This window comes from Castor canadensis, chromosome 1 (genome assembly GCF_047511655.1).
Source record: "Castor canadensis chromosome 1, mCasCan1.hap1v2, whole genome shotgun sequence".
NCBI lineage: Eukaryota > Metazoa > Chordata > Mammalia > Rodentia > Castoridae > Castor > Castor canadensis.
The window spans coordinates 123,696,153-123,719,241 of NC_133386.1; the positions used below are offsets into that span (position 1 = coordinate 123,696,153).

Consider the following 23,089-nt stretch of genomic DNA (forward strand, 5'->3'; position numbering starts at 1 on the left):
CACATCTTGGTGCTAGACCATGCACTTCTATCAGTCAAAACACAGTTTGCAGTAGTAATCATTTATTCACCCCAGAAAACTTTATGTTGTCCTCATGAAGCTTGATAAGCATTGGTAGAGATATAAAAATAAGTAAATCAAGAAAACTCCTGGTTGAAATTCTTCTCATAGGAATTTCAATTGAGCACACAAATCAGTCTAAGAAAAGGCACAAAGAACCCTAAGTCCCCATGAATTACCAAAAGAGTTCAGAGAAGGGATAAGCTTTTTGGAAGGGTTTCTCAGCTGAGTTTCCTCTGAGGATAAACTTTTGACTTGCAGCGATGATGGAGAAAGAGGACACTCCTAGTGGAAGGAGGAGAAAAAAACAGTAATTGTGTGAATGTAATCTGTTCTTCCATTTATGCATCCATTTAACCAATATACAGTAAATACCTCCTGTGTGTCAGAAACTACAATATGCCTGGACATATAAAACAAGTAGAAAAAGCTCACACTATGTCCTGGGCATTTGCATTCCAGGGGAGAGGCGGAGGGGGCAGACGTTAAAAATAATTATGTGTGTTTCTCTATACATACTTTAATAGTAACCTATGTACACTGTTTATAGTATTTCTCATAATTGCAATTCGATATTGCATATACACATACATAGATACAATCTATTCGAACAGTAGATATTTTTCAAAGCCACTACAAATAGAATAAAACCAAACATTCTTTTCCAAATATTTTGTAGTCATAAAATACAAGTGATAATCTCCAACATTAGTATTCTATCTGTCACATCCTGGGCTAGTTATCAAGAGTATAAAAGTTGTAAGCATTTTACATATTCTCTCACTTAATTCTGTCAACAAATGTGATATAGGAACCATCATCTCCATTGTATATAAAAAATTTAAAGAGGTAAAGTACCTTCCCACATTCCTGTAACTTGCAAGTGGTAAGTCTGGCCTTTGAACCCAGAGTCCATTTTCTTACTCAACTCACTTGAATAAAAAGAAAACCATTAAAAACAAATGTAACTCTAGCACAATATAATAGGAATATAAGTTAAGGAATGCAAAAACCGTAGTAAATGCCGCAAGAAGTGGGAGATCCATCGAATTGAAATAAAGATGAATAGAGATTGAGGAAGCCTGACTGGAGGAATCAGTTTTAAAGCAGGGGTTTACCAGCTGAGGGAGGTGAGAGAGGATGGAATGGAAGTGCCAATGAAGAGAATGCAGGAGAGGTAAGTATGGAATGAGGACAAGTTACCAACCTTTCCTAGGGTTTGGGCTATCTCTCTGAGTATTAGAGAAAAAACAAGGTTAGGAACAATGAGGATGAGAGTTGGGTCATTTACCTATGGTCAGAAATCTTGTGGGATAAATCAGAGAGAGAACAGTGAATAATTCAGACCAACAAACTAAGCTTCTGGAGTCTTAGAAGAAAATCTCTGGTTTGAGAAAGATGTGACTTTCATGCAGCTGGATTCACCACACCAGAACAAATAGCCTAGTGCACAAAGGACAATGGCCAGTGTCTAGATCTGAGGATATTTTTACAGAGAACAGAGAAAGTTGTATACAATATTAATGAAGGAAACAAATGTAGAAAGAGAAAAGGAAATGGGAAACCATGCGGTCCCAAAGAAAGACACAGAACCAAAAGCCCAAAAGGACCTGAAAGAGCCTGGGCTTTGTCTTCCTGAGTTCTTGAAAACTCCTATTTCTCAGTTCCATACCTTCAATTGACCCACTGTACTATATTCCCTGCCCCTTTAGCTTGGTAATAAATTCCAATGCTGTCTTAAGCAGTTAGTGACTAGTAGTTTAGGGATCAGATACAGCCCTGCAAGCAAGGGCAGAACAGAGTTAAAGAGATGACCAAGTTGGCTGAGCACACCACAGTAGAAGCTTCAGGGTGAGGTTCTATCCTTCAAAACTTAACTCACATCCCCTCCACAAGCCTTTTCTTGTGCCTGGTAACCCTACCATTTGCCTTTTGCCTCTTATTTCAATCTTGATTACTACCCACTGATGAAAAAAGAATGGGGACTCTATTTACAAATCTCATCAATCCCAACCCTCACATATCAACATGACTCCATTGTCATTATATCTATTTTAGAGGATCACTGGTGCTGAGCACCTTGTTTAAAGGCAAATAGCCATTAAGATCAGTAGAGAATCTTGGCCTTCTCAGCCTTCATCCCAATACCTTCACCACCACCATGGGACTTTTCCTCTACCTTTCTTGTGCATTTTTTCTGCTTTATATTATAGGCACCTACAGGGTTTCTCTTACTTCCACATGACATTGTAAACTCCTTACAGGGCAGCACCAACGATGTTTCCTCTTCCTGTTTTCTACAGTGCCAAGTACAGTGTCTTAAGCATGATGTTTGATGAATGAACCTATATGGACTGCTTAATACTTAAGAAGTGAGAACATAGGCAGAAATGAGAGGATAATGAAGGAATGAACCTTCTTGTCTCAAATATATTTGGCTTTAGCATCCCTTCCTCTGCCTCTGCCTCTGCCTCTGCCTCTGCCTCCGCCTCTGCCTCTAGCTCCCGCTTAGGAAATTACTGGGGTCAGTTCTAAATAGCATTTGTTCAGTGGTGACTTTCAATCCTAGTCCATGGTGTTCTGAATGTGTTTTGTCCTTTTGGATCCTAAATATTACTTGATTCATCATCCTCCATCATGTTGGATTCATTTCTCGATTTCATTCCTCTTAACCTAACTTCACATTCTGTCTAGTAACACCCCAATTTTCATTTTACTTCCTTCTGAAGAATATAACTGATGCTATTAATGGAATTCCTATTAGCAAAGAAATAAAGATGACACAATCTATGGAAATATTCCATTTACAGGGGGTGGGGACCCTGTACTAACAGTGACCTGGATAATTATAACTATTTGACACTGTATGAACATTTGGAGATTGCTGGTAAAATGGAATGGAATTGTCACTTTTATTTTTGAACAAAAAAGCCAGAGACTGCTATATTATCTTCCTCCAGTGTATAGTTTGCATTTTCTTTGACGACTAGTCTCACACACATTTGGAGTTCATAGAAAATTAACACCAACTGCAAAAGCCTTCCTTATGTTCAAGAATTGCTCACCGGAGAATGCTTTTGTTGACTCACCAAGGTGGATATTATCACAGATATATGTTATTGTAGAGTAAAACCCATGCTCTGCTTTCCATCTTCCTTGCCCACCCTGAAAGCTGCAAAAAAAAAAAAAAAAAAGAAAAAAGGACTCCAAGCTTATTTGTTACAGAACAATAGACCAGTTGTTTGAGCTAATACTAACAGCTTTCATCCATAAAGCAAAACAAAATTAAAAATCATACATGCATCAAAACCTCCAAATCTTTGATGAGTTAGTGCTAGATATATTGTATTTTTAAGCTTCATTTAGACTTTTGTACTTACAAGGGAATGCTTAAGAACAGTGGAATTTCTGATTTTTATCTCAATTAGAGACTAAAAATTACATTATTCCAGTGCTCTCTCTATTGCTTCTGCTACTGCTGAGATCACCACTACTGGTACTACCATCTCCCTCTTTTTATCTTTCTTGTTACAACTTTCAAAGCATTGTAAACTAGACTTTTTCCCATCAGAATTTTGCAAGGTAAACAAAGCAAGTTGGAATTATCCCAATATTATTTCTGTAAAAATTAAGCTTCAGAAAATTGAAATGGTGGGGATCAGAAATGGTTAAGCAGTAAGACATACTCTAATAATACTAGAATCTCAATCTAGTGCACTTTTTGCTTTAGAGTTTCATCTATAGGCTCTATCACTTGCCAGCTTGGATAAATTACTTAAATTCTTTGCTATGTGCATTAATCATAGTTTCTCAGTTTTTCAGTGACTTTTTAAATTTTATTATTTACTTTTGGTTGTATCCAAACTTGAGCTCAAAGTCTCATGCTTGCTAAGCATGTACTCTACCACTTGAACCACACCCTCAGCCTCTTTACAGGGGCTCTACCAGTTGCCAGCTTGGATAAATTACTTAAATTTTTTGAGCCTCAATTTCATCCTGTATGAAAGTAGATAGTATACAGTTGTTTTAAGGGTCATTTGAGGTTTAATGACAGTGAGGTTTCAGTACTTAACACAGTACCCAACCAAAGAATGTACCCATTAAGGGTTGCCACTATTATTATTAATGGTGCTAACTTTTTAATGTTATTCAAAATGTATACTTGAGGAGGTTGCATCGTGTGTTAATGTCTGATCCTGTTTTCTTTTCATAACACATGAGATTGACTAAATGATAATTTATATAATTTCCACTTATTAGTAGTAATTTCAGAGATTAAGTGAATCAACAGAGATCATAGAAATGGGGAGAAAAGTCTTAAATCTCAGTCAGATGACTAAGATTCTAAGCTCTTTCTATTAGTATTTTAATAATATTAAAAATTAAGTATTAAAATTAAAAATCATACAATCCTTGCTTGTAGTTAGATATAACCAGAGAAGTGATTTACAGGTTAAGTGACCTGACCAAGTTCCACAGGATAATAACCAGCCCTAGAAGCTTCCTCTGATAACTCTAAGCTCAGAGCTATGAGGTGCTCAGTGTGTAATAAAAATTTTTAAGGTTCAAGAACCCATGTCAAGTTAGAATGGCTAAGAAAGAGTCATTAGATGTACATGTGCAAATATATTAATAAGGAAGTTATCTTCTCCTTTAAAGTTTGCTGGGAAGATACTTTGAAAACCAAATGAATGTTCCAGTTTGTGGAGGGGAGGTATAGGGGTGGAAGTGTGGGTGAGAGAGAGAGAGAGAGAGAGAGAGAGAGAGAGAATGAGAGAGAGATTGCAATTCCAATGGACAAGCAGAAAGACCCTCAGCTGTGGCTCACCATTCTCCCTAACTTGTGACAGAGGCACCAGAGAATAACCTCCTGTCCTCCTTTCTTCTCTTCCCTTGCTTTACTGAATAAGAGTAAGAAAGCCATGGAAGGGCTGTGAGTGGTGGAGTACACCTGTTATCCCAGCTACTTGGGAGGATTGTAGTTCTAGGCCAGCCCAGGCAAAACAATTAACAAGAACCCATCTCATCAAACAAGATCAGTGTGGTGGTTCACAGCTATAATCCCAGTTACAGGGGATGAAAAGATAGGATCACAGTCTAGACCAGCCAGCAAAAGGGCAAGGCCCTATCTAAAAAGTAACTAGAAGCAAAGGTGCTAGAGTTGTGGCTCAAATGACAGAGTACAGGTACAAGGCTTTAGCACACACAAGGCCTTGAGTTCAAACTCCAGTAGTGCTAAAAATAAAAAACAAAAGAAAGAAAGAAACTGAGAACATGAGGACACATTCACTGCCACCCTGGGAAGCTAAGGCAGCTGTGGGGCTAGGAACTGGCTGGCATTTCAGACCCAGAAATTTGTAGAGTTTTGGCTTGTAGAACAAAGTGTTCATTGCCCATTTGATGACAGTGTATAAACACATCTGCAGAATATATTCCTTGATAGCAGCAAATGCCAGTAGTACTTAGTAAGCCTCTGTTTCTCTACTCCCCATTTCTCTTTCATATCTATTATTTCTCCATGCTTACCTTTATTGGAAATGCTTCCAAATAGGATATTAATTTTGAAGAAAAATGGAGAGAGGGAAGATTTTTAGACTTCTAGACATTATCAGTATTTTAAGTAAGGAAAGCAGAACTAAAGTGTTCTGCTTGCAACCTGAACCAAGTGCTATCTTTCAGACCCATCATAGCTATGAGTTCATTGCAGTTTGATAACCATTTTATGGTAGGTGAATGAACAATTCCTCTTGGACTCTCTTGATATTTCCTCTCATATAAAAGATTCTAGATATGAAATATATTAAGATCTTCTGCATGGCTTCACCTATGTTTCAAACTTTAGTGTATGGTTTATTAGCAAATTATGGTTAGGAGGGAAAAAATTAAAGCAGAGGGAATTTTTTTCTACAGTTAAGGCTTGAAGACATTGGAGAAAAACAAGGATTGAAGCAAGAGCCAGGTGATAATTCTCTGTTCTACTTCAAGTCTATGTGGCAATTTAGAAGAGAACTCTGTTGATTTTTGTTGTTTTCTTTTTTGTATGTGTGGTGCTGACGATCAAACCCAGGGTCTTGCACATGGGTTTCTTAAGCCAGAAAGTTAACTAGTTTATAAGAAAAAAAATGCAGACTATGAGTCAGAGGATCATAAATGGATTTTGCTTTCTCTGAAGCATACCATACCACATTCTTTAGTCAATTTATTTGAAATCAATTTTATATCACTGGTCTTTATGTAATTTAATTTTTGTCTTTTATTTCAATATGCCTCTCTTAACATCAATGCACCTGAACAGTAACAACAGAGATAGTCATTTCCCAGAGGAAGATTTGTACAGCATCCATGTCTTTTCTCCCAATATTTCCCAGGAGGGTAAAATTTGTAGAGTAAAATCAGATCCTTCATTAAACATGGATGTTTAGAGGTCATTCATTTCACTTTTTATTCCTCTGATACTGAAATAAACGGAGAGGGTCAGAAAGTTATATTTTCGCCCTTCATTGCTAAACTTGCTGGGTCCAAAACTGAGATCTCCTGGTTCTCAGTTTTGCCATCTTTCCATCTCAACCTTGTTATTTGTTTAGTGACCTTGAACACAGTTATGGTCAGTTCTGTGCCCCACCTCCCTTATCTGTAAAATGAGAGTAGTTGGAGTATGCAATTCTTGAAGTGGCAACAAGAAGTAGGAAGGAGTGAGCATCTACATCTGGTTGGCATATAGAGTCTTCTGCTTATAGTTTTCCTTAACTTACATGTCATAGTTTAGGCTATTGTGTTCTACAGAGAATGGAAGGTTCCAGATACCCACATATGGACACCACTAGGTAGTATGTACAAAACCTTATCACCAAAAAGAAACCATTGCCCTTTAAAACAATTTCACTAATTCTGTTGTCTCAGCTGTTAACCCATGAATCATGTTATCTTTTGCTGTGGTTCTAGTTCCATGGTCTGAAAATCAATTAACAATCACCTTTTGATACATTTGTTTGCCAAGCATTGTTAGGTGTATAGGTGGAGGTGGTTGGGAAAAAAGTGAAGTGAGAAAAGGGTCCCAAGCTCGAAATGATTACAATTCCATCAAGTAGTTATGGATATCAGACATAAACCAATCAGACATCATCAGCTTCTGGAAGAGCAAGAAATGTTCATTAGATATGCCAGGTCCTGATGCTTTCACAGAATTTTTTATTTCTCCCATGTTTATAATTCAGTCTGAAATAAATGTTGCAAATAATGAGTGCTTTAAGATTTGTGGCATAGAATGGGTAGACTAAGTCCTCGAGTGATAAATTGTGTAGAGTTTAATAGAAGACATCAGACATTAGATTTCCCTTGGAGGATAGGTTAGATTTTGGTTAGATTGATAAGAAACCAGGAGTGACTCAGGATGTGGAAAAAGAAGAAATAAAAAACAAAGACATGGTGGTAGGTTTGAAAAGGAGTATGCCTGGAGTAGTAAGAATTGGCCCACCCAATGGAAAAAAAGAACAAGAAGAAATCCAATGGGTATCTAAACAATCATTTCTTTTTGAGCAAAAGGCCCTGACCCATTTACTACAGAAGAAACAAGTCCCATCTTAGTTGAAGGAACCAGGTTATTGACAGCTTCCCAGTAACTAAATCTGGACAATGCAACTGCTAAGATTATAGCTCCTTGGTAGTTTAGTGACAAGGAACAGATGGTATCCACATGGATCTTTCCAGGAATAGCACCACATGGAGTGAATCAGTGAATTGAGTAGGTATGGTTATTGTGGCATGGGGCACACTGACAAAGCCACATCTGAGATATCAGCTAATGGCTCCATTTTTCATGGGATCTTCACAGGGTATTTGCATAAATAAAGCATTTGGATTTGGAAGATCTCACTGTGAGTCAGTGGGATTTGAAGCATCCTGGCTTAGAGGTGAAAAGAGAACAGTTTAAGAGTCACAAGATCTGGGTTTGAAATCCAGCTCTGTTTCACTTCAGAAGTTTGACTTTGATAAATTCACTGAATCACTGTGAACCTCTGTTTACTAATGTATAGACAAGAGAAAATCCCACCAACTCCTCTGGGGTTCTATGAAGAATAAATAATAGAAAACAAGCACAGTAAACCTGCCTTATTCATAGATTTTTTTATATGAGATTTTGACCAAGCACAGTCAAAAAATAAATAAATAAACTCAAAAGAAATTCCAAAATAAAAATTTAAATTCTCACATGTACTCTATCTGGTTCAGTCAATGCAGATACTCTCTCAGTCAGTCCGGTGTTATGAGGAGTTGTGTTTAAGTCATTGTGTGATCTGCTGATTTTATTCCCTGTCCTTAGTTTTGTGAAAATCTGCCTCCCCAAAATTAAATGATGCCCCCAAAAGCAAGGCAAAAGTGAATTTGCTTAATTTAGGTGATAAAGTGAAAATTTTAGGGTTATTGAAAGGCAGCATGTCTTTAGTGGAAGACATGGGAAAAATGAATCAAGAATCCACAGTACAGAGTTCTGCATCCTGAGCTTGGCTGGGTCTTCCTCAATGGTGGTTTCCTTGGAACCATAAACTATAGATACCAAGGGTCTACTGAAAAAACCTTAGCCATTTTCCTGGTACACAGTGGATACTTGATCAATCAATATTAGTCCCCTTCGTCCTGAAGGAATTAAATGAATAAATATGAATGAACACATTTTTTTTTAGTGAAACTCCAGTTTGAACTCAGGGCTTCATGCTTGCAAAACAAGTGATGAACACATTTTATAAGGTATAAAACATGGTATTGGTGTTTGATATAATTATCAGTTTGAGCTTTTGTGTTAATCTGCAGACCTAGATTTGGTGAGTGACTTCTGTTAACTTTTCATACTAAGTGGAAGGAAGAATGTGATAAAGATGCAAGATGGATGTTTAAAGAGTCTTCATAACAAACAGTTAAGCAATTTCTATTTGTTGATCCAAATGGGAATTATTCTAGAGAAAACTTATAAAACAAAGAAAACTCTCTTTGGTCCTTGGTCTCTTCTTTCTGTGCCTAATTCTCTAGGTTACCCATCTTTTCTATACTGGGGAAGAAGAAATTACCAAAATGCAGCCTGAGGTCTTCAGGATATCATCCATTTTCTGAAAAACATTATACTACCTTGAATTTGTTTTATTTGCAGTGCTGTGGATCCAACCCAGGGCCTCACACACACTTGGCAAGTGCTCCACCACAGAGATATACCCCTAATCCACTACCTTTTAAAGGAGAATGAAATAGTGATTGTAACACTAATGGTGTACTTTTAAGGATCAGTGGGTGAATCTGTTTTGACTAGAACAGACTTCTAGATCATTATCAAATCTTAAAAGGGTGCAGAAGCAAATGTACAGTGGTTAAGAGTTACCCACCTTAGAGCCAGACTGGCAAGTTTGACATCTTGTTCCTGCTATCACCACCTGGCCCTTAGCAAGTTACTTAACATCATTTTCCTTATCTATAAAGTGAGGATAATATTATTATCATTAAGAGAGTTCAGGAGAGCAGAGCTAAATTGTGTTCAAGCTAAAACCATGAATCTGCTGTCCATTTTTCCCCTTTTCTTAGTTAGGCTGGTGGTAAGCATGGTGGGAACCATCCATGCATTTTATTAGTGCTAGGGAGAGGATCCAAGATCTCTGCTTCCTCTAAAGTAGCTCCCTTGAGACAGGCTGCCACAACCATTAACCTGCAGTTAAGCCTAGCTGGCTAAGCCCTCAGGCATTCATGCAGATCCCTCATCCACTGTTCTTGCCTCAGTGTTCTTACCTGTCAGGGGGTTGTTCCAGTCACTGCAGTAAAGGTGACAAGCCAGATTCACATGGTGATATGAGTAGTGATGAGCCTGCAGCTGGGCTGGATCAATCTGTGCCCATCAAGTTTTTTGTTTTTTCTTAAGAGTGAGGTTATATGAAGAGGAGGAGAAGAAAATTGAAAAAAGCAGAAACAAACAAAATCAAGTGGGTAATAAATAAACCAGCTTTACATTTTTAGAGCTCTCTTTTGCATCACATACATTATTTCTCCTCCTAACTTTTTCAGAAATAGGTTACCTGGAAAATAGCATTGGCCCATTTTTTAAAGCAGGGGTTTGTAAGAGATTAAGGGACCTAGAAACCATGTGAGAATTGGGGAATTGGAATCAGATTCAGTATGACGAGACATTTCTCTTTAGACTGTGGAAGAGAAAAACTCGTAACTTTCCAGGAAAAAAAAGAAAAGAAAAGAAAAGAAAAACTCTGCATTTTCAGTCTGGTTGCCTGACAAAACTCAGTCAAAGAAATCAGGAGATGTTGAGGTTTCCATGATGGGCTCTAGGGCTAGAAACTGACTGTGGCAACTGTGACCTTAAGCAAGTGATTTAGTCAGTTTGGGCCTCCTTCCTTTTCTTCCTTCCTTTCTTCTTTCCTTTTTCCCTTCCTTTGCTTTCCCTTCCCTCCTTCATTTTTAAGGTTAGCAATAATGTTTTTCTTAGAACATTTAAAAATTAAATGATAATAAATCCTAAAGCATCACTATCCATGGAATATAATAATACCTCGGTAAGGCTTAATACTTCAATATTGTTAGTCTTTTAATTGTTACCCTAGCCTCAGTTTTCGTTCTGAGTAATCATGGAATCTGAGTCATGCCACTTTCTCTCTTTGTCTTCATTTTCCTATTTATGAATGAAGAAGGTGAAATTAAATGTTCCTTAAGGCTCCAGCTTTAAAAATTCTATTATTTCAAAGTATATTTGTTCTTATTTTGTTCTTCTCTTTCACACAATCATCAATATGTCTTAATCAGTCATTTACCAATTTCTTTGGGGCTTCCTCAAAGAACTCCTGAGTCAGCCTTGATACCTCTTAGCCTTTTACTAAGGTGGGCCTCAGTAACTGGGCCGTAGTAAGAAGAGGAGATTTCTTAGACTAGCCAGGATCATGGTGCATGGAACAAATTTGGCTTTGTAAATTGTTTACCAATAGTAAAAGCTAGAGTCCAGTGAAATCTGGTAAAGTCTGATTTCATTCCAGGCAGCAGTAGACTGCTTAGGCTTAAAGATGTTCTATTATCAGCTGTGTGACTCTGGGAAAGTTATTGAAGCTCTGTTTCCTGTTAAATTAAAAAGAGTAGGCCTTCTTTCATACAGTTGTGTTATCATTAAATAAGATAATTTACATGAAGTAAGTGCTATCTAAGTGCATACACTTATCATTTTCCATCCCTATATTATTATCTCATCAGGGGAGCTAGGTATGAGTTTGCCATGGTATCAGTGGTAATTGTAGGTCTGGTAAATCCTTCCAATAGGAGTAGGCTCCTGATAACACCTAGGGATGTGGAGGTCCAATCCAACAAATTGTGAGAAAGAAGAAGAAGGAAGAGAGGAGTTCAGTTCCAATAGAGAATGAAAGTACAATTCAGGAAATGGAAAAAAAGGTGTCTCCTCCCAACCATTTCACATTTTTTTCCCAGAATAGGCCAGCTAAGGAAGGGTCAAAGGAAAAACTGAGCACAAAGTACAGTCATCCTGTGTTCAATCCTTGGCATGTCCAATCCAGTACTTAATACTGATGGCACATTCTAGACCTGACAGAATATAAAGGTGGTAACACCAATATTTCACCTCTCTTGTCAGAATCAGGATATGGTCTGATTGGGGCTCATCCTAATGGTGGCCCTCTGTATGAACTGTGAAACTAAAAAATGTCTGTTAACAAGGTGTCTTGTAGCAGTTTAAGTCAGCTGATATACCTTGAGGTTCTGAGATCTCTATCTCTCACAGTGAACTCTCTCTCTCACCACACACACACACACACACACACACACATACACACAAACATACACAAGCACACACACACATACATATACACACGTGCATGTGAATATGTTATCAACATGCTCTGTCTGAGCCTAGGGTCTTTGTCTCAGAATTTCAGAGACTCAGAATCATGGACAACAAAGCAAGTAAAGTGGGACAGTTTATTGAGATAGAAAAATAGCAGAGAGTATAGCCCCCAGAGAGGGTTGACACTGGTTGGTCTTTGTCCCAGAGATTTACTGGAATGATCTGGTCACATCCATCCCATTCTTCTAGATGGAGAAGAGGGTTTCATATCACGTAGCTTCCACACCTTGTTTTGCACTGGAACCCAAATGTTCTGTGCATGCTGTTCTGTGTGTGCTCACCCAAGGCTGCATTTATTCTACCTTTTTAATCTATTTCACATGCACATACAATGGAGTCATTTTAAAACTTGGTGGCTTCTCTTCTGTTTCAAATGATAATGCCATGTCATATAAGAGTCATTTTTAGGGCCTATGCCCTTGTAAATGAGTAAAAGTTTTCTTGCTCACTAAAGGTAAACTGAAGGTCCCAGGCCTTTAAAGCTGCTCATATTTTATTCTTGCCATATTTTGCCTCCTATAACTTGGCCTACTGACAACTGCCAGGTCAGTTGAACAATCCCTAACACTACAAATCTCCCTCTTCATGTTACTGCTGTATCTAGATCACTTGGTTCTCTCCTATTCTGTGTTACTTTTTGAAAGTGTAGGTACAAGACTGGATACAGTCTTTTGATCTTCCTCTTGATTAGACTGCAGTTTTAGGTGTAAGTTTCCCACAGGATACACCTTGGCTGCCCATCCACTATACTCCCTTGCCAATGACCTACCTGAGGAGGCTTCTTCAAAAGGCCTGAGACTACACGCTCACTATGTCAGAGGCATTGCCCAGATCTGGCATTAGCAAATATCAAGCATCGATGAATTTTTTTTGAAAATGCATATTCATTATGTCAGATTCTTTATTAATTAGATACTCTTGGTGACAAACAACAAAAGTTTACCTTTTATTAATATAAGCAAAATTACTGATGTAATCTAAGAATATTTGGGTATCCCATGAAACCCAAGAACAGAAAGGTAGCTGAATTTCTTGAATAACTTTATATGATAATTTAAATTTTATCAGTATTCTCTCTACTTGCTTCTCTGTGATTGGCTTTACTCTTCTTTCTTGCTGTAAACTGACTTTCTCCACGTGGAGAAGAATGTAATATAAAAGGAAAACCACTTTCTCTTATTGTTTGGGTCACCCAAGAAAGATTGTTTCCTTAATTCTTTATAGTTTCAGAAATGCCTGCCTAGATTTACACAAAGGCAAGCCTTGAAGTCTCTGATTAAAAGGAGATTTTTTCTTTTTCTAATTTGTCATCTGTTCCCAGTGAATAGACTAAGCACATTGAAGAGGGAGGTTGGAATCTGCTGAGCCACCAGTTTGATTTAGGGGTTCAATTAAAGTGGATATCTACTGAAGAGAGAGAACATATATATGTGGAACAGTGTGCAATGTGAAGACATAACTGGAAGAAACTATCAAAGTAACTAGGAAATTCATTTTTAAGACTCAGAAACCAAACTAGACTGACCTTTTATGATTGCAAAAGTAAACAGAAGCAGGAGCCTGCCTCAATTAAGGACAGATCCCACCACATTGGATTTTTATTCTCTGCCAATATATGTGCCATAGAGCAGCTAAAATAAGGCACGAAACTTCCATTGTTAAAAGTCTAGAGAGGTCTGAGTTCTGCAGCAGAGCAATGGGAGAATCTTTAGAGACCCTGTCATAGAACCACAGTGGGGTGGCATGTTTTTCATAAGAGCCCATCATGGCATCTCCTTGGCATCCACACCAGGGACTGCCAATGTCAAGTACATGTGATTGCATGTGTGTTCATACAATCCACTGCTGTTCATGCATTTTATTGACTTTTAGAGAATGTAAGTATTATTTGTGGCTTCTGAATGTTTTCAATACTGAAGGGGATCAGTAAGCTTCCACATAACCTAGATTCTACATAACCTAGATCTTATACTTATAGACTCAAACACCACATACCTCAGTTATGAAAGTATTAGTTAGTGTTTTATAAAATCTGTGTTTAGATAAGTAATATTGATGAGATAAAGAAAGAAGTTGATATTGAATATTGAAAAAATAGTCTGTTGGAAAAATAAGAGACTTTGGGGTTATCTTTAAATTGTTCCACAAAGTTTATAAATATATGTTACTTTAATTTATACCCTCATCTATACTTTACAATATTTACAAAATTTACACGAGCCAATAATTCCTTAGATCTATGGAGTTTCTTTGCATACTTCTAAAGAAGTACTCAGTCTTTGTCAGTTCTTAAACATAGAGTCTTATTGGAATGATGAAATTTACTTGTAGGAAATGGAAATTAGCACAAAAGTTTTAAATAGCATTATATAGGGAGTGGGCTATGTACAAAATTTATTTTTATAACATTAATACAATCTATAAGAGGAAACACAAAAGATGAGTTGAAAGCCTCTAGTCAATTCAATGCATATTTATTGATCTAGGCTATACTAGATATAGAGAGAAATACAAGTGTCAGATGGAATGCTTAGAGAGTTTTTCGGTAATTAAGGATATAAGACACAATTGCTTTTGAAAGTCATGGGAACCAAATAAAAGACATAGGAGAAATATCATCAAAACTAGAAACATACTTCCCATTGATAACTATGAAAATATCACAAAGATCTAGTGGACTTACTCTGAGAATATGCCAGCCAGGTTTGTGTTCACCATCCCCAGTGTTTTGAGTTAAGACAGAATTTTGTTTTGTAAAACTGTGGGGTTGCCAATGTTTTTAATCGTTTGATTAGGATTCCACAAGCACAGACTGACATTAAAAAGCTGTTAACTCTGTTAACTCCAGAGGGCACAGCTAATGAAATGTCCCCAAAGTTGAGCTCTTGCCAAAACATGGCATCACATAAGACAGCTCTCTATTAATCATGATGAGAGTAACCTCTATCTAAATGAAATCTGTAATTTAGGATGGAGATTAAAGATTCTTTGGGGGATGAAGGGAAAGTTGCTGTGAAAATTCTGGAAACTAGGAAATAAAGATAGGTCTACTCAATATTCATGCAGTCAGATTGGTGATGCAAACAGAGATTACAATCTTTTTTTCAAATGACTTGGCTTGTAACATTCCTATATCAGTTTTACACAGGATTCCCACTCAACATTAAAGGAATTACTGCAAATTGAACAATTTTTAAAAAGTGTATCTAGCATATCCAATAGGATTTTCTGCCATTTCTAATTTTAATTTTTTATCTAAGAATGTCTAATGTATATGATCAGAGATGCATGAATTTTTTAAAAGATATGTTATAGAATGCATAATAGACACACACACACACACACACACACACACACACACACACACACACGGTACTAATAATTGAACTTAACATGCATCAAATGCAACGTACTTTCAAAGGTTAGATTAGCCGGGCATAGATGGCTCACACCTGTAATCCTAGCTACTCAGGAGGCAGAGATCAGCAGGATCGAGGTTGAAGCCAACCTGGGCAAACAGTTCGCAAGACCCTGTCTTGAAAAAGATCCATCATAAAAATGGGCTGGTAGAGTGGCTCAAGGTGTAGTCCCCGCATTCAAACTCCAGCACTGCAAAAAAAAAAAAAAAGTTAGATTAAAGAGAATAGCTATGAATACTGGTTTGGGTTTAATTTTGTTTTCTTAAGAAAGAAATCAAATTTCTTTAACAAACTTTTTATAAAGAAATGTTGCAGAATTTAACTCTCACCCAATTTAAAAGAAATCCTTACCTCATACCAAGCAAAAATCCTCACCTCCTATGCTGTTGTGTATACTTTCAGAGAAGATGGATGTAAATTCTATGCATGATTGTTTTATATCATATGTGATAACGCTGCAAACAAATATTTGAAGTGGGGGAAGGTAGGGAAGCCCTTAGCCATTTTATTTGATCCCCAGGAGTTGGCATGGAGACTGTATAGGTCCTCAGGAAATGCCTGTTGATTTCTGTTCTGAAGTGAATCTGTTTCTGGATATACTACTTATTACTTAAAACTTTTTCTATTTCTTTTTTTAGGCCAGCCCTGCTCCTATAATTGTCAACACAGACACTTTGGACACCATTCCTTATGTAAGTAACATTTTTATTAAAACTTTCTTAACAAACTCTGGTAAAAGTTAATTAGCTGACTTTAAAACCCAACACACAATCAGTTCCACCCAGTCTAGATAATCTTATGAAATTATGTATAGAATTTTCTTTTGATATTTGATAAATCTTGGCTTAGTCATGCAAGTATTTTCCTTTTTCATCCAGACTTTGTAAAATTCAGGGCTCATCATGAGAAAAAAGCATAGATGATTCTGGTCAGATCATGTTATTTGTTAGGTGGTTCATTGGAAAGACACTGAATTGCTCATAGCATACATGGACAAACTTCTTCACATTTCTTTCTAAAGGAATACTCATATCAATGTCTGTGACACTGCCTAGAATGTAAATAATAAATATTTGATGGTTTGGGGGAGTCTTGTAACAAGAATTAGAGGAAATGTTTTGTGATGATAGAGTTTGTCTACAGTGAAATGTATGGATTCATGAAAATGTGAAACATAAGATAATAGGATCAGTTAGATTTATGAAGACTAGCATTCTGCAGCACAATCATCATGAGGGCCAAAGTTCTTAAGGATGAAAGCCTGGAAACTGGCAGTAGGTCACAAACAGGGTGAGTGGTTGACCTGGAGATCCATCAGGCCTTGTGAGCAAACCCTGGCTACTGTGTGGGGGATAGTGATCAGAAAAGATGTGACAACCACAGATCAATTCATAGACAGAGGGTGTGAAGCAGGGAAGAAGAGTTAACGAGAGAAGATTCCTGACCTTTGATTAGACTGGCAAAGCACGTGAAGTACTTTGAATAGTACTTGGCTAAATAGGTCCTTGGCAAGTACTGGCTATTCTGACTTAGACCCAGGACTAAAATTCCTTCAGGCACAAAGCAAATCACAGACACAAGCAGATAGAGAGTGGAGCCCATGAGGAACAGAAAGCACATATCCCCTCTAAAGGTGACAGCTGCCAGTTGGGTCTGTGTTGCCAGATCATCCCATTTTTCCAAAAAGTTGGAAATTTTTTGTTAATATTTGAATTTCTAAGTACTAGCTACTAGTTTTCAAAAGTTCAAATGTCATGACAGATAAAATGTGTTTAGGCCATAGGCTTCCTTTTGGGAGATGTCTACTTCAAAGACACTGGAGGTCCTGAGCAGATTCCACAAGCCAGGACTCAGCCACTGGAGAACAGAACACTAGAACTGGAGTGTAATGTTGCCACTTGATTACAGGAACAATTGACTAGAACTGGGACATAGGGTCAGGACAGGAATAACAGCAAATTTGACTTAATGCTGAATCACCTGAGCTACTAAACTAGAGCTTCCTAAATCTTTCTGAACAAGAATAGTTTGGGTTCAGAACAGAAATGGGGTTAAGCTTGCTGGTAGGAATCAAGCAGTCTCAGCTGTGGAAAAGCTCTGTAAAAGCAATGCATTGAAAGCACCTAGTGTCCACTCTACTGTCATTCTTCCTACCTTCTTTATCAAACATTTATATTGGGGTTACTATATGCATGCCTAACATTGTTTTAAGCGCTTAACAACTATTAACTCGTTTACTCCTCATAGCAATTCAAAACCTAGTCATAAAGAGATTAAGTAACTTGTTCAAAGACTCATAATAAGAAAGAGTGAATCTAGATAGTTTTACTATATTCTTTAAGGATATTTTAAATTTCTATTTTGTGGCTACTTACGATTTTTTCTGCTCTCCCTTATTTGTTGCCTCTCAGCTTGAGAACAAAGTGTACTTACTACCTTCCCTGCACATACAACTTCCCATAGAGGCTTTAATACCTGCAGGATAGGGACCCACATACAGTGTAAACTAACGAATCTTGTGTTCTGCACAAATCTCTTTACCACAACCACTGACAAAGCAGAACAGCAATGTTTTGTAGAAGTAGACTTGGAGCACAGAAGCTTAATTTTGCAAGTAGGACCACTTCCTTGTGATCTGTGTTATTTCAAAGCCTCTGTTATGGTTCTTGTGGTTTACTCTCAGATGTGCCCATGTAGAAATCAGTTATCGATAATGTTTTATACAGACATGCTCACTTGGTACCCCAACTTTTTAGCTTCTAAAATGAGCCACACATAACAAGTCAAATTGCCCCATTCTCCTAAATCTCACCTTTGTAACTGACTTTGATTCTTGAACTTTTTCATACTTTCCTGCAATCCTCTTAAGAGTGAAGTCTTTGGAGAAAGGTAGGCTGAGCAGTATAGTATGGTGAAAATATTCCAATTTTCATGGCAGTATGCTCCTAAGCAATTCATTTACTCTTTCTGGCCCTATATTTATCTATAAAACAGAAATTATAATGCCTACATCAGAGGTTGTTATGAAAGTTAAATGAGATTTTGTATCATGCTAGGTTAACTTCTGATTGATAGCAGTTTATATATTTGCTTTTCCTAAAATAAAGATTTATGAAGTAACATGTTAAACTCTACAAAAATGGTAAATATGAATATCCCCCTCCATATAAAATAGTCATGAATACATTATCTATTGAAAATGGCAGATCCAGTGCACAGCCATTAAAGCATATATGCTTTGGTTCTTGGCATAGTCTCAATTCTCCCTTTTTTTCCTGACTCACTAGGTAACCTTGAACAAATCACTGTTCCTTTCACAGTCTATTTTCTCATTCCCCAGTGTTCTATACTTTGTTTTCCTCTTTTCTTTTTCATGTTCTACTTGTTCACATAATTTCAGCTCTATTTAATGAAAAAATGATTTCAGAGCTCCCCAGGGCATTTTAGTCATGTTGCATAAGAACATTTCCTTCTGAAAAAATATTACCTGAATGACAAATTTGAACTTATATATTAAAATCCTCCTCAAAAATAGTTTTGTTACAATCAATGTACTAATTTTGCTGATTATAAAATTTGATTTTAGATATAAATGGTTCTAATGGGAATGGTTCCTTGGCATACATGGAAAGGGCAATTAAATAACTAAAAGAAGTTCCTAGGGATAAAGGAATTTTTACGGAAGTGTCTAATAAAGGTATAAAGGATTTTTAAGGTGACTCTTACTTTTTAAAGAAAGGTGTATTAAAGGACATTAGAGCTCTGCCATTAATGATGAGGTCACTGAGGTTCTTCTATGTTAGTGCCTCAGGTAAGCTGAGTCATACATGATACTATGATATTTATGGTTGAGTAGTACATTGGATGTGGCATAGTCCAGCATCTAATGCAAAGCATAAATCTCCTCCTTGAAAATTAAAATCATACAAGGAGATGCAAGAGGAGAGATAGAGAGCATTTTCCCATTTTTAAAACTCTAGTTTCTATTTTCACTCAGTCTTTATATTCTTCTTCATTATACTTCGAACTTTTATGCCAAGAACTGAAAATATTATACTCTCAGGGAATTCAGAGTACAGCCTACCTGTGACCTATATGTCCAGCTCTCAAATGGTAACATGTCATCCTCCTGGAACTGTGCAGCCAATTGCATGTACTTCATCTTACAACATACTTCTTTTTTTATAGTAGACATGTCAGAGTTATATAGTGAACTCTGTCCAAGCAGATTCAATTCTTTCTGCTTTATAAAAATAAAATTAATCAGAGAGATTGTAGCATGCTTTTTTTCCTTCAACGTTCTCTAGTATTCATTTCATAGTTTGGTAATTTTCTGACCTATTTTCAACAAGTATACTGGGGGAGTGGTATACTTGAGAATCCTGCCTTTTAAATTTCATTAAGTAACTTGGAGTCAACTAATGCAAACTTCCTACTATATAGATACAGTTGTTCTAGTTCAACTCTCAAATGGTTAAGGTTGGTCTACCATTTACCATTGCTCCATGTAAGAATGAATTTTGAGTATATAACATGCAACCATGAAGTCAGTGACATATAACAAGAAGCACTATCACTCCTGTACATATTTCCTGGTTGGCTAGGCCAGTTGCTTCGGCTGTGAAACATCAGGCTGGCTGGAGCGTCTCTGCTTTGACTGTTTCATTCTGAGTTTCGGGAGGTGGGACAGTGGTTTCCCTGCTGTTAGTCAAGCTGTGATGACCAAAGTACGAAAGTGCAAGTCCATATATACAGGCACAGGTGTTAGTTCAGTTACACCTGATTGACCAGAACAAGTGTTTCTGTCAAGCTCAAAGTAGAGAAAGGAGTGGACACCTGTTGAACGGTAAACTAAAGTACCAAGGCCTTAAAAGGGCTAAATATATCCCATTTTAAGGACAAAAAAAGATTCAAATGCAGGAATCTTATACTTTAAAAGTATTGATATGTTAGTGACACTAAACAAAGTGAGAAGAATGATCGTGTAAATAAGTCCAGAAGTTCTAGGACTGTTGCTTGGAAAACCTCCCAGAAAGTGAAAGAGAGAGGGAAGTAGAAGAAAAGGAGAAAAGAAGGAAGAATTGGGTATCAAAGAATATCACAGAGTCCTTAGTAGTGTCACTCATTGAATTTAGCTGCCAATAAGATTATGTCAGTTACTTGAAAACGATCATAATACCATTGTAATATCAGCAGTGAGATTTGTATAGAGTGCTTCAGGTGTGATGCAAACTCAGCAATGGCTCCGAAGCAGAGGACAAGAAGTGATCTAATGCCAAACACCTGGCCCCAAAGCAAGGCTGGCAGTGAGAAAGAGCATAGAGAGGAGGATGAGAGAAGGGAAGGAAACCTAGTGTTTAGCAATTGCATTAGCACTGAGGCTCATTTGGGAGCCAGAGGACGGACTAGAGTCTGAGGGGTTCTGTTAAGCAATGTTGAAATGATACTTCTGACTGATTCTAGCAGTGGGAAGCTGAGGATAAGAGCTCTCTGTGGAGGAAGTTGCTATATTACAGAAGTGAGATGACCAAGCACTTGCTCTGGAGTGGTTAGTTAGCCATTAATTTCTTTGAGTCACTATGTGCAATAACAGACCTTGTGATTAACACTACCGTTCACTTTTAATTGGATGGATTTAGAACATTGCCTGTGATGGAAAATGAAGCAGAACCATCCTAGAAATGATTAAGAATGGTAACATATTTTGGAAGAACTTGATAATTTTGGTACATCTATACTTCAACAAACAAGTTTTCTTCATTTTTGTTTTTTTTCCCATGAATACTGCTAAAAGTGTGTCATTGATGTTTAAGAATATAGTATCATCTGGATATGAAAAAAATTCTTACCTGCCAGGAAACAGTTTAATTTTGGCTAAACTGTGCTCATGAGGCAATAGGAATTCAGAAATAGAGGCAGAGCTATCAATATTTGTTCCAGCATCAAAACCTAGCCATATTGCCTAGACAGATCCTCTCTGCTTTACCTTGTTACTTTGCTCTGAAAGGCAAGAGGTAGAGCAGAATGTTCAAATGTCAACGTGAGCACAAATGCCCTGGGGATCTTCTTCAGATACAGATCCTAATTCAATAGGCTTAACATGGGGTTTGGAGTCTAGAGTTCTGGTAAACTCTCAGGTGAGGCTGATTCTGGTCAATCAAGTACCACATTTAGATTGAGGAAAGAGTATACTGAGAGAGAAAAGCCTTTGTTTTTTTTTTTTTTTACACAACTGGGTTCTAAGCCTGCCTCTGACAGTTAGTACTTGTGTGCATTTTGGGCAAGTCAAATTAACTATCTAAACGTCTGCCTCGTTTTTTTATGAAATGGAAATAATAATATTCATTTGCAGGGATTTTTGCCGGTACTCTTCTTAGTATGGAGAATGTGCTTAATCAATGTTGATCATGAATGACCAACCCACATGTAGACCTCTGATACTCAGGATATAGCCAAGGACTAGCAGCAGCAGCATTACCTGGGAACTTGTGAGCAATAGATTCTAAAGTCACATCCAAGACCTACTCAGTTAGAAATTACTTTTTAAAAGAGCTTCAGGGATTTGTATGCATATTAGAGTTTCAGAAGCACTGCTCTAGAGATGGAAGCTTCTGTTTTTGGTTTGGATCCTTCTGTCTTTTCTTCCATCATACCTTGGTATAGCTCCACTTTCACTCTTTCACCTGGAACATGTACACATCTGTAGGAAATCAAGTTAATTCAACAAATTGAGCACACTTAATGACCATGTACTGTGTTACTCTAGTTTTTGTGCCTGTGTTTTCCAAGAAAGAGCAACAAGTCACATGTGGTTATTAAAAGAATGTAAAATTGTAAATTCAGTTACACTACTTATATTCCAGGTGCACAGTATCCAATATGGGTAATGGGTGCCATATTTGATATTTTGTCTGTCATTCCAGAAAGTTCTATGGTCAGAGTTGTTCTAAGTAATAAATAGTAGCTAGATATCAGTGACTCATGCCTCTAATCCTAGTCATTTGGGAGGCTGAGTTTAGGAGGATCGCAGTTTGAGGCTAACCCAGAAGAAGTTTTTGAGACCCCCTCCCATTTCAACCTAAAAAAAAATCTGGGCATGGTGGCACATACCTGTCATCCCAGCAATGGCAAGAAGCATGAAATATAAGGATTCTGATCCAGGTTTTCCTGAACATAAAGCCGGACCCTGTCTCTAAAATAACCATACCAAATAGTGTTGAAGGTGTGGCTCAAGCAGTAGAGAGCCTGCCTCACAAGCATGAAGACTCGACTCGAGTTCAAACCCCTATACCACCAAAATAAATAAATAATACTAACTAATGAATAAATAGAAAGGATAGAGTAGCTAATTTTTATCAAGAACCAACTATGTTCTGACATATATAATAATGTTATATTATACATATATAACCTAATTAAACATCAAATTATTCTCCTAGCATTGGTGAGTTGAATTCATTTCCTCTGCTCCCAAATTGAGTATTTTCAAAACTTCTAAATACTTAGCATTCTCTGGGAATTATGGAGCATGCTTAGATAGAAAATGTGATCCTTGTTCTCATGACTCTTTAAAACTTTCAACACTGTCAAGCACCAGCAAATGCAAATAGTTACTAAAAACTTTCTGGAATGCTCAGTGATTCTTTCAACATTTTTATTGTAAAATTTAAAAGCTCCTATTGAAACTGGGATTAATTTTTTTAAAAAATTAAAAATAAAT

At 37.1% G+C, this 23,089-nt stretch overlaps 1 protein-coding gene across 19 annotated transcripts in view; it reads left to right on the forward strand.

The window, feature by feature from the left end:
* Dlg2 (discs large MAGUK scaffold protein 2) overlaps window positions 1-23,089 on the forward strand; it is a 2,025,432-nt gene that overhangs the window by 1,313,411 nt on the left and 688,932 nt on the right. For all 19 annotated transcript variants that reach the window (XM_074081674.1, XM_074081712.1, XM_074081675.1 and 16 more), the window contains one exon: window positions 16,008-16,061. In XM_074081674.1, coding sequence (XP_073937775.1) covers window positions 16,008-16,061 — 54 coding nt within the window. The remainder of the gene's footprint in view (window positions 1-16,007; window positions 16,062-23,089) is intronic.